The 15,137-nt window shown below is 45.2% G+C and overlaps 1 protein-coding gene and 1 long non-coding RNA gene across 2 annotated transcripts; one reads left to right on the top strand and one right to left on the bottom strand.

Moving 5' to 3' along the window:
• Positions 1 to 573: 573 nt before the first annotated feature.
• NKX3-1 (NK3 homeobox 1) lies at positions 574 to 6,949 on the bottom strand. Its single transcript, XM_072634884.1, has 2 exons — positions 6,466 to 6,949; positions 574 to 4,447 (listed from the first exon to the last, which is right to left on the bottom strand). The coding sequence occupies exons 1-2, from the start codon at positions 6,824 to 6,826 to the stop codon at positions 4,038 to 4,040; spliced, it is 771 nt and encodes a 256-aa protein (XP_072490985.1). The 5' UTR covers positions 6,827 to 6,949; the 3' UTR covers positions 574 to 4,037.
• A 247-nt stretch (positions 6,950 to 7,196) lies between these two features.
• Positions 7,197 to 14,164, top strand: LOC140520760 (uncharacterized). Its single transcript, XR_011972639.1, has 3 exons — positions 7,197 to 7,749; positions 8,651 to 12,869; positions 13,859 to 14,164. It is a non-coding gene; the product is annotated as an uncharacterized lncRNA (long non-coding RNA).
• The last annotated feature ends 973 nt before the right edge of the window (positions 14,165 to 15,137 follow it).

Consider the following 15,137-nt stretch of genomic DNA (forward strand, 5'->3'; position numbering starts at 1 on the left):
TCATTCTAATGTCACTTCCAACCTTGGGAAGTCAACATTATTATTCCCATTTGACAGAAAACTTGGCAAAGAAAGGCTAAGTGGCCTACCTGAGGTCACCTCATTAGTTACAGATGATCTATCTAGCTCAACCTCTTCATTTTGTAAAGGAAGTAAAGAGACTCACCAAAGGTCACATAGGCAGTAAGGAGTAGAATGTCGTTCTGAACTTAGATCCTTGGACTCAATCCCACCATTTCCCCAAACAGTCATCAGTGCCCTAGTCTGATTTGCTAGAATCTGAGAATGGAACATTTACACATAAATGACAACTATGGACTGCTTTGGTCTCCAAGAATTGGTTAGAGTTGAGGTGGGGAGAAAGTATCAACCACCATGACACATTTGCTATTGATCTCCAGTAAATATTAAGAGCATAAAAGGACCTCAAACATCACCTTGTTTAACCCTTTCATTTTCCAGGTAACACAACAGAGACTCAGAGATGACTTGCTAGAGAGTCAAAGACAGTTGAATGAAAGGTCTGACAAGTGGGGTTTGGGAGACTCTCTAGGAAATAAAACTATGCCAATATAGTTTTGAATAAGATACTTTATTTAAAAAATTCCCACATTTATATTGCAAAAATACACATAGGAAAATACTATTTTTGTTGGAGGCTAGGTTACTGATTGAAACCACAAATAGTGAGAGATGGTGATTGGATGGGTGGGCATTAGGAGAGAAAACCCAAACCAAGTTACTGAACTGAAATGACCCTTTTGTTCTTGGGTGAAATTTTCAAGGCACGGTCCATCTTGCTTGCTCTGACACTGTCAAACAATTTCTACTCATGCATCTCCTTCCCAAGAGAGCTGACCATGACAAATTACTTTTTAAAGTTCTTTTTGGAAGCAAAGCTTGTGTTTTCTATTTTGCTTTTGCAACACTTACATCACAGTAAAAAGATGCCCATTTATAAATTTACATGCTGAGAAAATGAAATTTGGAACAGTGGGGAGACAATGCATTCCAAAGCGATTAAAGGTTATCTTGAGAAGCAAACAAGTCTGAAAAGGAGTGAGTAATTAAGGCGAATCATCCTGAGATTTCTAGAAGTGGGTTTAAGCTTAATCATGGGTGATGGTGGCATTACACCAGATTTCGGCGTAGAGCCTGAGCTCCAGGAGGAAGAGTGAGGCCAAATTTTTCCAAGCTTACTTCAGCAGTTTGGTCACTGACTGAAAATTAGCCCTTTAAGATGAAGACTGTTGAAATGTTTTTCTTTTTGTTTTGTTTTGTTTTGTTCTTAAACCAGATGGAAATAGGTAGCATACTGAAAAGACTTCCAAGACAGCAAGAAAATTGGCAGTTCCATCTAACCCCTTTCCCAGCGTATCTTCCTCTATGAGGTACCTTTGCAATAGGACCTTTACTAGGACACAGGCTTAAAGTTAGAAGGGACCTTAGAGGTCATTGAGAAGGGGAAGCTGAGACCTTCAGAGGGATTAAGTGATTTGCTCAAGATCATAGATGGAATTTGAACTCAGTTCTTCTGTCTCCAAGTTCCACTGCCCTTGAATAAACAGGAGAGTTTTCTCCTACATTTAAATCTCTTCTTCACCAGATGTGGGAGGTCACTGGGTCATCCACTTAGGGGAATATTCTTGCCAATAACCCTGCCTGTGTAATCACTGACTTACAGGATCTGAGACCTAGAATCTGTTCATTGATGGACTTTACAAGGGCTATCCAATGTCAAAGTTGTTCTCTCATCCCATATTCCTCCCTTCACCTTACTCAGTGAGTTAAAGGAGAGCAGGGCTACTTCTCAGCTCAGTTTGTTAGCAGATTTTCTTCCACTGCATTGAGCTTGCTACTTTACTGACACCAGACCATCATTCGGGAACTTTATTCTTTGGGTACTCAGACATAGCAGCTCCAACTTCTTTCGGCTCTTCCTGTGGGGAATCTCAGGGAAAGGGTCAGCTAAACCTTGAGCTATAATAAGTCAAAGTAGCATCATCTAGCGCTTGAACCTGCTACAGGATGATTTCCCTCATTCAACATGGTTCCTTTGATAGGATTTGGAATTTAGTACATTGTTTTAAGGAACTAATTTTTTTCTTGTACTGTTAGAGACATGCCTGTCAACTCTCAGATCTTTAATACACCTGGTCATTTTTGTTTTATTTTGTTTTGCAGACAAGAAACGGCTGGAATCGAGACCAAGATCTCTGGGAAAGAAAGAAAGGGCACAGGACTCAGACTCCTTAGCCAAGCAGAAAGCACGGCTTCTTGATGGGGCTATAGAGGGTGAACCTTGAAGAAAGGCAACTTGGCATTCAAAATGAAATGTTGGCAGGAGGGAGAGGTCTGGTTATACTGTGTGACAGCTCAAGTAGAATCCCTAGGTTCCCAAGGGAAAATACTAGCGATAGCTTCTTGAATCCATAATGATAAAACCATCTTACCTTTATCTAACACTCTAATTTACAAAGAAAGGTTTGTTTCACCAACTCAGCCTCATTTGGTTCTCACAACAACACTGTAAGGTAGGCTGGGACAGGCTTTTATCTCTCCCACTTTACAGATGGGGAAACTGAGGCTTAGAGAGGTTGCATGGTAGGATTCATAAATGGGAAAGCTAGGGATGAAGCCCAGATCTTCTGGCACTTAATTCAGTGAACTTTCCACTGCTTCTCAATGCCTGCAAAGAGAAAACCTTCTCTCCTACTTTTCTCTCACTCCTACTCACTCCCACTGCCCCATCAGAAATATAAGGACGACTCTGGCCCTGATCACACCTTCAGTTCTGAGTCATGTTTGTTTAGACAGACTGTCTGAAACTGTCTCATCCCACATGGGTCTTACTTTCTAAAGTGGACTTCCTCTAGATCAGAAGTTCTTAACCTGACCCTTCCCTTTCTCCAAGGGTCTACAGATTGATTCTCGAGGGTCTGGGAACTTGGATGTTAAAAAAATCCATCTTTATTTTCACTAACTTCTAACTGAAATTTAAGATTTCCTTCAATTATTTTACAATATGATTTTGAGAAGTACTCTATAGGTTTCACCAGACTTCCAATAAGTCCATGACATAATAAGTGTTTAGAATCCTCCTATTTGGAGTTCACCTTTGTTTTACCTTACAATTTTTTTATTGCCAATTTGTTGCTTCCTCCCTAGATCAGAAATCAAGGGAGAACCTAACACTCTGCCTTGCCTGCCCCGTTCTGAAGCTGTCCATGAGTGGACCTTCTCAGAGTGCAATGCAACGAATATTTATTAACCACCTACTGTGTGCTGGGCACTGTGCTAGACACTGGAGATACAGAGGCAGAAAATGAAATGGGACCTGACGTTCTACTGGGGGGAGGGAGGAGAAACAAAGAGCACATCAGGCACATTCTCAGGCCCAAAGAGGTCCAGTGCCTCTTTTAGGCTATAGCCACAGGGCAGACCCTGTCAGAAGGCTCCACTCTTGGCACTCTTCTCCCTCCTGTAATGGCTCTAGTTTCTCATGAGATGCTCCGTTTACACAGGTGACCAAACTGAAGGAAAAGAACAGACCCTCCCGGAAGCAGAGATGCTGACAGCTCATAAAACAAAGCATAAAGGCACTGGGAAGAGAGCCCTGGAACTCATACTTTTTTTTTTTTTTAAGGTAGTTCAAAGCAAAGACAGTTAAACTGGGAGTGGAGAGGGAGTCGGATCCACTTCAGGATTCAGAATTTCAGAGCTGGTTGGCAGCACCTGAGAAGTCTTCTAATCCAGTCCCAATCTGAACAAGAATATCCCTCTGCAACATCACTGGGATGAGAGGGGGACCCTCATTTGGTGCCTTGAGTGGCCCTGAGAGCCATTTAAATATTAAATATGATGCCAGCTGAACCCACCAGTCAAGAACCAGGTGCTTGAGTGCCACTCAAAGCCTTTGGCAGGGTGCGTAGGCCCCCCTTCTCCTCTCCTGACTTCCCTGACTCTGGCCCCCTTAGGCTTTCAGAGAACAAAGTGGAAGAAGCAGCTGTTGGTTGGGCCCCAGTCATTCGCCAGGGCTACCAGAAAGCTGGACTCCAACCTCCCCAGCAGTAGAGGTAAGGATAATAGGGGTAGCTATTATACATGGAGATCAGTGAGGCCCCAGAGAAGTTCTCTTCTTTTAGACTGGGCAGGGAGGACGTTTTATCGAGCTCTCCCAGGTCAGAGGTCAGCTGCTTTCTCTTGGTCTTATACCGTCTGTTCTGGAACCAGATTTTGACCTGGGTCTCGGTGAGCTTGAGGTTCTTGGCCAGATGAGCCCGCTCGGGGGCCGACAGATATTTCTGGTGGCTGAATTTCCTCTCCAACTCAATGACCTGGGTGTGGGAGAAGGCAGCCCGGGACCGCTTGGGTGGCTTCAGAGTTTTGGGGGAGGCAGCGCTGGCAGGGTTTGCACAGTCCAACAGAGAGGCCTCCAAGTGGGCATCTGGAACAGGGAAGGGAGGAAAGGGGAGAGAAAGTTACATATTAGCAGGGAACAGGACATAACAGCATCAGGCGTTATCTCTACAGAAAGAGAACCGAGTAGACCACTGTGAACCTTGATACATTTGGGCTTTTTCACATAGCTGAGGAATTTCCTTACAATGCAGTGTGTGTGTGTGTGTGTGTGTGTGTGTGTGTGCACGTGTGTGTGTCTATGTTTGAGCGCTGGCGGGGCGGGGGGCACCATGTCTAGTTTTCTAATAAGTGTCTGATACCTACAGCCTATTTGACTTCAGGAAAGTCACTTCTTTAAGACTCAGTTTCCTGTTTGGTAACATGCAGGGATTAGATCTGATGATTTCTAAGGTCCCTCCCACCTCTGAAAGCCCACCCTTAATCAGAGGGACTTATTGGAGACCTTTGAAATACTTTGTGGGTTCTGGTGGAGATATCCAAGTTACATATTTCAGAACAGCAGCTAACACAAATTGGGGGGGGGGGGTGACTAGGGAACTGAGTGGAAAGGGGAAAGGCGATAGTGAGCGTTGCATTTGAAGAGGATAGATACAAAGGGGAAAAGATGCCTAATATGAGAGGAATTAAACGTGGAGTAGACACAAAAGACAATTTAGTCTGAAGGATGTGTAGTATAAGTGGACAGAAGAGACCTAGGTTTAAATTTCTTCCCATATATGTAACCCTGGGAAAGTCACTTATATCTCCGAGTCTCAGTTTCCTCATCAGCAAAATGAGACTAATAGTAGCCCCTACCACCCAGTTTTGTTCTGAGAATCAAGGGAGATAACCTAATCGGAGTCTCCGTAAAGCGAGACGATGTGGAAGTGTGTATAAAGAACTGGATTTGGAGCCAGAAATACCTAAATTCGAATGCTGCCTTGGATACATACTCGCTCTGCGACCCTGGGCGAGTCATTTAATCTCTTAGTTCCCTAGGCAGCTCTTTTAAGACCAAAGATTTCAGGTGTTGACTATCTTCATTACTAGAAGTCATTCCCCAGTGAAAGCAGGTCGATTTGCTACCCCTATAAGAGATCACAGATTCAGAATATCGAATTTAGAGGTCATATGGCTAACCCTCTCCGCCCCCTCCCCCCAAAACCAATGCTGCTAAAACAGGCAACACAATGTAATGCAAATAACGGATAAGTAGGATGCGGAGGGAAGCAAAGAGCGAAAGGAGACCCTAAGGGATTAGGCTAGATGCCGCAAGTTGAGTGCTACCTCCAGCCTCACTTCTCCAAGAGGGGCTGGCCTTTAGCCGCAGCTGTTTGGAGGGAAAAGAACTCTTCACTTCTCGTTCGACAAGTCATTCACCAAGGTGGGTTGGAAGGTACTGGAGGACTTTAAACTGTGTGCCCTGAAGGAAAGAATCCCATCTCCCAGAGAAGAGGAGAGAGCTGGCTGTGGGGAAAGCAAGGAAGGCCCCTCTCAAGTCTCCACAGCCCTCGAGGACGACTGTGTGTGTATGTGTGTATGTGGGGAGGTGTGGGGGGGTGTTTGTGAAGAAAGTTCTCTAACTCAAGCGAGGGATCGTGGGATCGTGGAGTTACAGCTGGAAAGGGCCTTGGGGTTGGCCTGGTCCTATCCTGGAATGCAGGAGGAGGTCAGAGGAAGGAGGGTACCAAAGTCTCAAAGTGTCAGTCGGACAGAAAGCCCAAGGTGGCAGAGGGGCAGTGACTTTCCTAGGAGGGCCCTTTTCACTCCTTCTACCCCTATTGCCACCCCGCCCCCCCCCCCCCCCCCACCAGAGCAGCCGCGGGAGCAACGGATAACGTTATGGGAGCACTTAGAGACCAACCACTGCCCTCCTCCCCAGCCCCCGGTTTACAGAGGAGGAAGAGGAGGTTTAGGAAGGGGGAGAATGACTTGCCCAAGGTCACAGAGCGGAATGAATAGTCGACTCAGGAGGGGAACCTTAGTTTCCTGGCTCCCGGCTCTCTAAAAGATAGGATGGAGGACAGGCCCGTTGAAGGGCCTCTGGCTCTGGCACCCCCTTACCTGGCTCTGTCCCCGAGGGAGAGGAGCCCGGCTCGGTGCTCCTGTCAGCCTCCGAGGGCCTCGCTGGCTGCTCATCCTGGGGCGCTGGGCCGCTCTCGGACCCGAACAAGGAGCCGGGCTCTGCCTCCGGCTGTGGCGCGGGCTCAGGCTCTGACTGGGGCCCGAGAGCAGGGCTAAGCCTCCCGAGGCTGCGCTTCTCCGACCCGTCCCATAAGATGTCCTGGATAAGGAAGGAGGTGAGGGGCTTGGCCGGGGCCAGGGCCGTGCCCCGAGGGCTGCGTGGCGGCGGCGGCTCAGAGGTTCCGGCGGCGGCTGCTCCCTGGAGCCCGGAGGGCCGAGGTGGCTCCTGGGCGCTTAGCATCCTCTCCCGCTCGGAGGGCAGCTCCTCCTGCTTCTGTCCCTGCCTCTGCCCCTTCCCCTGCCTCAGTACCGTTCCGGGGTTCGGCGCGTACTAGCCGCTACCAGCCCCGGCCACCACTTTCGCTTTCTGCCGCTCTGGCTGCTTATATATAGCTAGGGGTGGGGGGGCGGCCAGGCACCGGGCCCGCAGCTCATTGGCCACCCCAGAGTCTAGCCGCGCCTCCCATTGGCCGCCGGCGTCCTCCAGGTGCTCTAGTTGCTCCAGGCTTGGGGGTGGGGGTGGGGGTCATCAGGGGCAGGCCTTTGGGGCAGAAGATGGGGGGTGTGTAACAGGAGGAGAGCAAGGCACTGACGAAGGAGAGGGAAGCTGCCTCCGCTGGGGCTCCCTCCCAGTCCAACCCGGCCCCTCTGCACCCTGTCCATCCTCCTCGCCCCTTCTCTAGCCCAGGGGAGGCAGAGAACGCTTTGCCCCAGGTCCTCGAAATCCCCCTACCTGGGTTTCCGACTTGTCCCTCCTTCACCTCTTCTCTGCTGTACAGTAGAGTAAACGTCCCTAATCCACATTCCCGAGGGAAATGGCTTTTCTTCCTTTTCTAGGGTCCCATAGCATGGAGAAGCCATGCCACTCCAGGGCCCATTCTGCAATCAGACCACACCTGGAGAGCCGCTGTACTCAGCCCTGGGGGGGGACTGCATTTCCTGAAAAACACTCCTAAACTAGAGAGTAGCGACTAGCGACCATTATGATGAAGCACCTCCAGTGCCCTGCCAGATGAGGACGGGGCCCAGAAACTGGACACTCTTTACCTGGAGAAAAGGAGCAGAAATGGGAGACCGAGAGTGGTCTGCAAGGATCTTAAGATCTGTTGCCTGGAGGAGGGCTTAGCCTCGTTCGCCTAGGCTGCAGAGGACCAAAAAGCAGCAGTGAGTGTTTCTTAAGCAGCTAGTGTTTCTTAAGCCCCTGCGGTGTATCTGACTCTGTGCTGGGTGGATAGGCAGCGAGCCTCAGGGCCAGGCAGACTTGGGTGCCAGTACTACCCTCCGCTTGCGTGACCCTGAGTAAGTCAGCTAACCTCTTGCAACTCTAGGCAGTTCTCAACATTTAAACTGCAGAGAAGATGCCAACCTGTGTTGGTAGAGGGAAATCCAGGTGCAGTCTCTAATGCCTTATTATGTGCTGGCATATCTAGATTGCCTACTGTGTGCCACACACTGTGCTAAACAGATCCTCCAGATGAACCCTGGGAGGAAGGTACTATTATTATCCCTCTTTTCCAGTCGAGAAAATTGAAGCAAACAGAGGTTAAGTGACTTGCCCAGGGTCACTCAATCTGTCCCCTGATTCCAAGTCCACCTCTCTATCCACTCTTAATGTCTAAGTTCTTCCTGACTCCAAACCCAGTGCTATCTTGGTGCACAAACGATACAAAAATCAAACAGCCACTCCTGTCAAGGAATTTACATCCTCAAGCATTTATTAAGTGCCTACCATGTGCCAGGCAGTGTACATTTAACACAGAAAGGCAAAAACGACCTCTGCTTCCTGGAGCTCACTGTCCCACGGGGGAAAACTGTAGGAACAACAATGGATCAGTGAGATCTTTACAGGATAAATGGGAGGAAATGTAAGAAGGAAGGCAGAATAAATATAAAAGAAGTCAAGGAGGAGAGTGGGTACATGAGGGGGGGAGGTGAGGAAGGGAGACAGAGAAGGCTTCTCCTGGGAAGTGACAGGAGGAGATTTAGACTCTATGGAAGGAAAAATTAGAACCATAGAACAGCAGAATGACCTTCTTTAGAGGTGGTGGGTTCCTCTTCTCTACAGCCCTTCATGAAGAGAATGGAGGACCATTGGTTGGTTTGGAATACAGAAGACTCCTGTTCAGGTACAGATTGGACTATGTGACCTCTGAGGTCCCGTTTTTAAAAATTAATTTATTTGTTTTCAGCAATCACTTCCATAAGATTTGAATTTTCTTTCTCTCCCTTGTCCCTCCCTCCCCAAGATGGCTTACATGGGCTTACATGCATTCTTATTAAACACATTTTCACATTAATCATGTTGCATAGAAGAATTAAAACAAATGGGAGAAACCATGGGAAAAACCAAAACAGAACATAACAAAAGAGAAAATAGTCAACTTCCTTCTGCATTCTGACTCTATAGTTATTTTCTCTGGATATGGATGGAATTTTGCATCATGAGTCCCTTAGAAATGTTTTAGGTCCTTGCATTGCTTTGAAGGGTTAAGTCTATCAGAAACAGTCCTCAAATACTGTGGCCCTTCCTGTGTACAATGTTCTCCTGGTTCTGCTCACTTCACTCAGCATCAGTTCACACAAGTCTTTCCAGGTTTTCTGAAGTCCATCTGCTTATCATTTCTTATGAAACAATAGTATTACACTATATTCAGATGCCACAACTTGTTCAGTCATTACCCAATTGATGGACATCCCCTTGATTTCCAGTTCTTGGCCACCACAAAAAGAGCTGCTATAAATATTTTTGTATATAGGGGCCATTTTCCTATTTTTATGATCTCTTTGGGATACAGCACAAGAAGTGGTATAGCTGGGTTAAAGGGTATGCATATTGTTATAGCTCTTTGGGCATAGTTCTAAATTGCTCTCCAGAATGGTTGGATCAGCTCATAGCTCTACCAATAGTGAATTAGTGTTCCAACTCTCCCACATCCTCTCCAACATTTATCATCTTCCCATTCTGTCATGTTTGCCAATCTGATAGGTGTGATGTGGTAACTCAGAGTTGTTTTGATTTGCACCTCTTTAATCAATAGTGATTTAGAGCATTTTTTTCTTATGACTATAGATATCTTTAATTTCTTCCTCTGAAAACTGCCTGTTCATGTCCTTTGACCATTTATCTATTGGGGAATGACTTGTATTCTTGTATATTTGACTCAGTTCTCTATATATTTTAGAAATGAGACCTTTATCACAGACACTAGCTGGAAAAATTCTTTCCCAGTTTTCAGCATCCCTACAAATCTTGGTTTCATTGGGTCTTTTTATGCAAAAACTTTCCAATTTAATGTAACCAAAATTATCCATTTTGCATTTCATAATGTTCTCTATCTCTTGTTCGGTTATAAATTTCTCTCTTCTCCATAAATCTCCATAAATGACAAATAAACTATTCCTTGTTCTCCTAATTTGTTTATAGTCTCAGCCTTTAAACCTACATTGTGTACCTATTTGGACTGCATTCTGGTATATGGTGTCAGGCATTGGTTTATGCCCAGTTTTCACTACACTATTTTCCAGTTTTCCCAGCAGTTTTTGTCAAACGGTGAGTTCTTATCTGAGAAGCTGGGGTCTTTGGGCTTATCAAACCTTAGACTGCTATAATTATTGACTAGCGTGTCTTGTGCACCTAACCTATTCTACTGATCTACTCCTCTAGTTCTTAGCCAGCACCAAGTGGTTTTGATAATTGCTACTTTATAATACAATTTAGATTTGGTAACACTAGACCACTTTCCCTAGTATTTCTTTTTATTAATTCCCTTGGTATTCTGGACATTTTGTTCTTCCAGATGAATTTTGATATTATTCTTTCTAGCTCTATATAATAATTTTTTGGTAGTTTGAGGTCCCTTCTAATTCCAAGATTTAGGGATTCAATAAGAGTACCCATAGATGGATACTTTAATCCTCCCACCCACCTCCCCTCCCCAGGCTGGGAGAGGACTCCATCTGTTGTCTCTATGCCCCCCCCCCCCTCATTCATTCTATAGCTGACAAGTGTCACTGGCCCTGCCAGAATTAGAGGCCAAAATTATCACCAACCCCAAAGAGCTGAACAACTTTTTTTGTGTGTGTGTATTGGCAGGAGTGGGTCTGGAAAACCACCACAACAACAATCATTTGTATAGTACTTACTATGTGTTAACCCCTTTACCATTATAATCTCAATTGGTCCTGACAACAGCCCTAGGAGATGGTACTGTTAGTATCATCCTCATTTTACAAATGAGGTAACTGAATCATACAGGTGAAGTGGCTTGCCCAAGGTCACAAATATCTGACTTCTGGTCATCCTGATTCTAGAACCTGGAATCTATCCACTGCACCACTTAGTGCAATGAAGATTGGTGAAGGAAGGAAATAAGCATTTATTAAGCACCTGTTGTGTGCTAAGTGATGTATAACTGTCATCTCATTTTGTGCAGAAAAACATTAAGTAGGGATGGCTTCCCCGAGAGGGATGTAATTGGGACCACCCTTTGAAAATCTGAAATAAAGTCCAAATACCCCATGCTAGGAGTCCCAGCCCCCTATGAAAGGGCCTCATTTTACCCATCTCATCTCACTTCCTGTGGTTTATGAAGGCGTAATAGAGAAGGAGAAAAGATCTACTAGCCTGGGAGGCCAGAGGCCAAGATTTGGTTCCTACTCATTTTGCTATATGACAATGGCCAAGTTTTTCCCCTCTCTGGGACTCAGTTCCCTTAAACAGACAAATCTGAAATTGTTACAAATTTAAAGGTCCCTCCCAGATTTGAGATGCTGTTCTCCAGGTGTACATTGAGTACCAGTATCACTTTGTAATGGCATTACAACCACATTATATTGTGATATGGTCTCCTGCCTCCCTCAACCCCATCTCAATCAATCAATTGATCAATATTTATTAAATCCCTACTATATGGAAAGCACTGATCCAGGTGGCTTCCTCTACTTCCAATGAAGTCTAGTTCTCTGCTTGAGGTCACCTGGTCAGAAGGAGACTCTGTTCCTATGACTTTCCCTGGACCAGGTAAGATTGCTTCACCTAATTTCCTATTTTTGTGGAACTAATATTACCTTTGGTCAGGTATGCTTGGTCTAATAACTCACCTGCCAGGCTACTCTTTTCATTGATTCCCACACAAGCTCATTTCTGCTTCCCTGTATACTAGGAATGCCCCTTCCCTCTCTTCTACATGTTCAATTATTATTTCACTTTCTGGGCTCACTTCAAGTATCATCTCCTGGAAACTTGCTTTATTATTCTAGGTAGGCAGTGAATTCTTTGAAAGCAGTTCATCTGTTGAGCAATAGTACTATAACAAGATAACAGTTTGATTAAAAACAAAGAGCTAGGGTTCTTAGTGGATAGCAGCCTCAAAGTGAGACACCAGTATGACAGCTTAAGAAGTGACCTTAGGATGCATTAGTGTCCAGGACTCAGGGAAGTGACAGTCTTTTGTCCTCTGTTCCGATCAGACTGCATCTAGAACAGTCCTGGGCACCACACTTTAGGAAGAACCTTGATAAGCTGCTGGTATTCAGAGGAGGGTGATAAGGATGATCATACTGAAGAAACCAGGAGAGATGGAGGAAAGAGAAAGTCTCAGGAGGGACTTTGGCAGCTGCCATTAAGTATTTGAAGGGCTGTCTGTGGAAGAGTAATTAGAATTGTTTTGCTTGGCCCCTAAGGGCAGAACGAAGGCCAAGAGGGGGTGGTAAAAACTGCCGAGGCAGTTTCAGGCTTCAGGCATCATGAAAATAATTCCTCAGGACCAGAACTGTCCCCAAGTGGCTGCCCCCTCTTTGGAGATCTTGAAGGACACCCTGGATGGGCACTTGTCAGGGTTATTCTGAGGGAGGAGAGTCATGTTCAGACAAAGGTCATTCCTTATGGTCTCTGGGGGCCCTTTCACCTTGGAGATTCTGGGATTGGGGAATGCTGGGATACTGAGGCTGGGGGATTTGGAGGTTTCCTGCTCACATCTGTTTTTAAACCCCTCAAGTCCTTAATGTTATTGTTTCTCCTTCCTGATGAACAGGCTGTCTCCTGCTCCTTGAGGACTCCTCCTCTCCTGTCTGTCACAGAATGACAAAGAGGTCAATTCAAATGCCTCTGGAATGGCCTGCCTGCCTCAGCCACATGCCGAGAGGGTGATGTGATTTGTGGTCGATGTGCTGCAAATGATCTCCCCCCACTGGCCTGTCTCGGTGCCTGCAATTCCATAATTAGAGATTTATTTCTTTATACAAAGGCATAAGTACTGGTTAAAATGCAAATATCGCTGGGAAGGGTAAGACATTAATTCTTTTTATTTAGACATTAACACTATAGTATGAATTAATGCATAAACTTCTTTTCAAGTAAGCAGACAAAAGATTTGATTGGAAGAGAAGGTAATGCTCATAGTGGACTGGCTGCTGGGAAATCCCAGTCCTACTCTCAGCTCTTCAACTAACTAACTCTGTCACTTCCAGTACATGATTTCATCTCTCTAGGTCTCAGTTTCCACTTCTGTCAAATTAAAGAGGTGGATAAATCATCATTAAGGTCCTTTCTTGCTCTGTGATTTGGGGTCTAGAGTAAGTGGGGAGGGGGAAAAAAGCAGGGAATGATCCCAGAAGTTGGAGGAGGGTGCAAGCTGAGAAAACTAAGCTGGGAGAATGGGAAGAATGGGTGACACATTGGACTAAAAAAGTCTTCAAAAGTATGCAAGGCACTAAGATAAATCAGAGTTAGTTATCAATATCACACTTTTGGGGGGGGGGGAGAGGATGCTTTGCAAACTTTAAAGCCCATAGAAATTTGAGTTGTTGACATTCTATATATGTATATGTACATATAGACAAATTTATATCAATAAGTCTTTATTAAGCACTTTGTGCCAGGCATTGTGCTAAGAGCTAGAGATATAAAAAGAGGCAGAAGACAGTCAAGGAGCTCCCTCGAGGACCTTAAATCCAATGAACATGTGTGTGTGTGTGGTTTGTATAGAAGTTATATAATAAACAATTTTTTAAAGATTACATAGAAATCAATTTATATTAAAAGTCCTAAGATTATAGATTTAGAGCTAAACAGTTTCTTAGAAGTCATTTAATCCAACATCCTCATTTAAAAAAAAAAAATCACTTACTAGTCCAGTGGCTGTATGGTCTAATGGATAGGGATGGATCTGGAATCAGGGAGACCTGCATTCAGATCTAGTTTCTGATATGTCCTGAGTTAATCGTGGGTAACTTTCCCTTTCTAGACCTAATGTATATTATTTTCCTTCCCCAGCTTTATGTTCCAGTCTGGACTATTTGCTGTTCCTGACCTTGCTTTTTCATAGACTGTTTCTCATACCTGCCATTCCCTTCCTCATCATTTCCTCCTCCTGGAATTCTCAACTTCCTGCATTGCTCCAGTGTTAACTTCTACAGGAAGCTTATTCTGATTCCATCAGGTGCTAGTGACACACCTGGAAATTGTTTTGTATATAGTCTGTATTTTGTTTTCTATTTTTATTTTTATTCTCCAATACAGTATAATTTCCTTGAGGGCACTGACGGCTTCATGTTGTTTAGCCTTTGTTGCTAAATTTTGCCTAAGCACAAGATTTGGCAAGTGCTTAATAAATACTTGTTAAATGAATGAATGAAGTCCCCTCACTTTTCTAAGATTCAGTCCCCACATCTGTAAAATGGGGGTAATCCTAATGGTAGTCCTTATCCCACAAAGGTGGTGGGAGGCTCAAATGAATGCAAAGAATTTTTCAAATCTTAAGATGTGATAGATGTATCAGTTATTATTACTCCAGTGTCTGGCTTTCCCATAAGGTCCTGTGTTTTCTTTCCCTTCCCTCCCCTGCTCCCTATTCAATTTAAGGTGCTAAAGACACCAGATTTCTAAAAAAAAGTTTCCCCCCAATCCAAGCCTTTCTTTAAATTGTGCTCGTCCCCCACCCATCCCAGTACTAAAGCTGTTTATGCCAACTCCCCTTGCAGACTCTTTGGCCCAGAGAAGGGGGATTAGGGTTTTGGGAACCTTCAGTAGCAGATAATAATTCACCCTCATTATCCTCCTCATCAGGCTTTATCATCCAAGAAAAGCAATCGGAAAAGATTTATGGAGCAATAGGAACCCAAGAGTATTTTGCTAACGGTGCCCCCTTTCACCCCAAGGCCCCGGGTTTCTGGAGAGCCAGTTAGCTGCTGGGCCTGGCCTCTTCTGGAGATCGGTCTGTGCACTCACTGGGTGGCCTAGCAGCAGAGACCTTCCCCCTCCCTGTCTGCTCAACAGCTTAGCAGAGACCCTCACCTGGAAGACACATCGGGGCTGTTTGTCTAAAGAAGTAGGTGCTGACCTTCCCATACTGTTCTGGCGGCTGGGGGCAACCTGAGATCTCCCTTGCCTCCCTCTCCCTTTCCATTCTTTTACCCTCTCTCCTTCCCTCCTCCTGCATGTGCACAGGGAAAGCATGTTTAGCTTCTGGATGTCCAGAGATGGCAGGATCTCGTATGGCAGGAGATGGGGAGGTGACAATGGTTTTGGCTACCCCTTTAAGAAAGGGCTTGAC

Source organism: Notamacropus eugenii, chromosome 1 (genome assembly GCF_028372415.1).
Source record: "Notamacropus eugenii isolate mMacEug1 chromosome 1, mMacEug1.pri_v2, whole genome shotgun sequence".
In the NCBI taxonomy this organism is placed as follows: domain Eukaryota; kingdom Metazoa; phylum Chordata; class Mammalia; order Diprotodontia; family Macropodidae; genus Notamacropus; species Notamacropus eugenii.

Bases quoted from the DNA above. Each gene is read 5' to 3' on its own strand.
- NKX3-1 (XM_072634884.1), bottom strand. From the start codon at position 6,826: ATGCTAAGCGCCCAGGAGCCACCTCGGCCCTCCGGGCTCCAGGGAGCA. The intron at 4,448-6,465 runs GTAAGGGGGTGC...TCCCTGTTCCAG, and splicing joins TCCCTCGGGGACAGAGCCAG to ATGCCCACTTGGAGGCCTCT.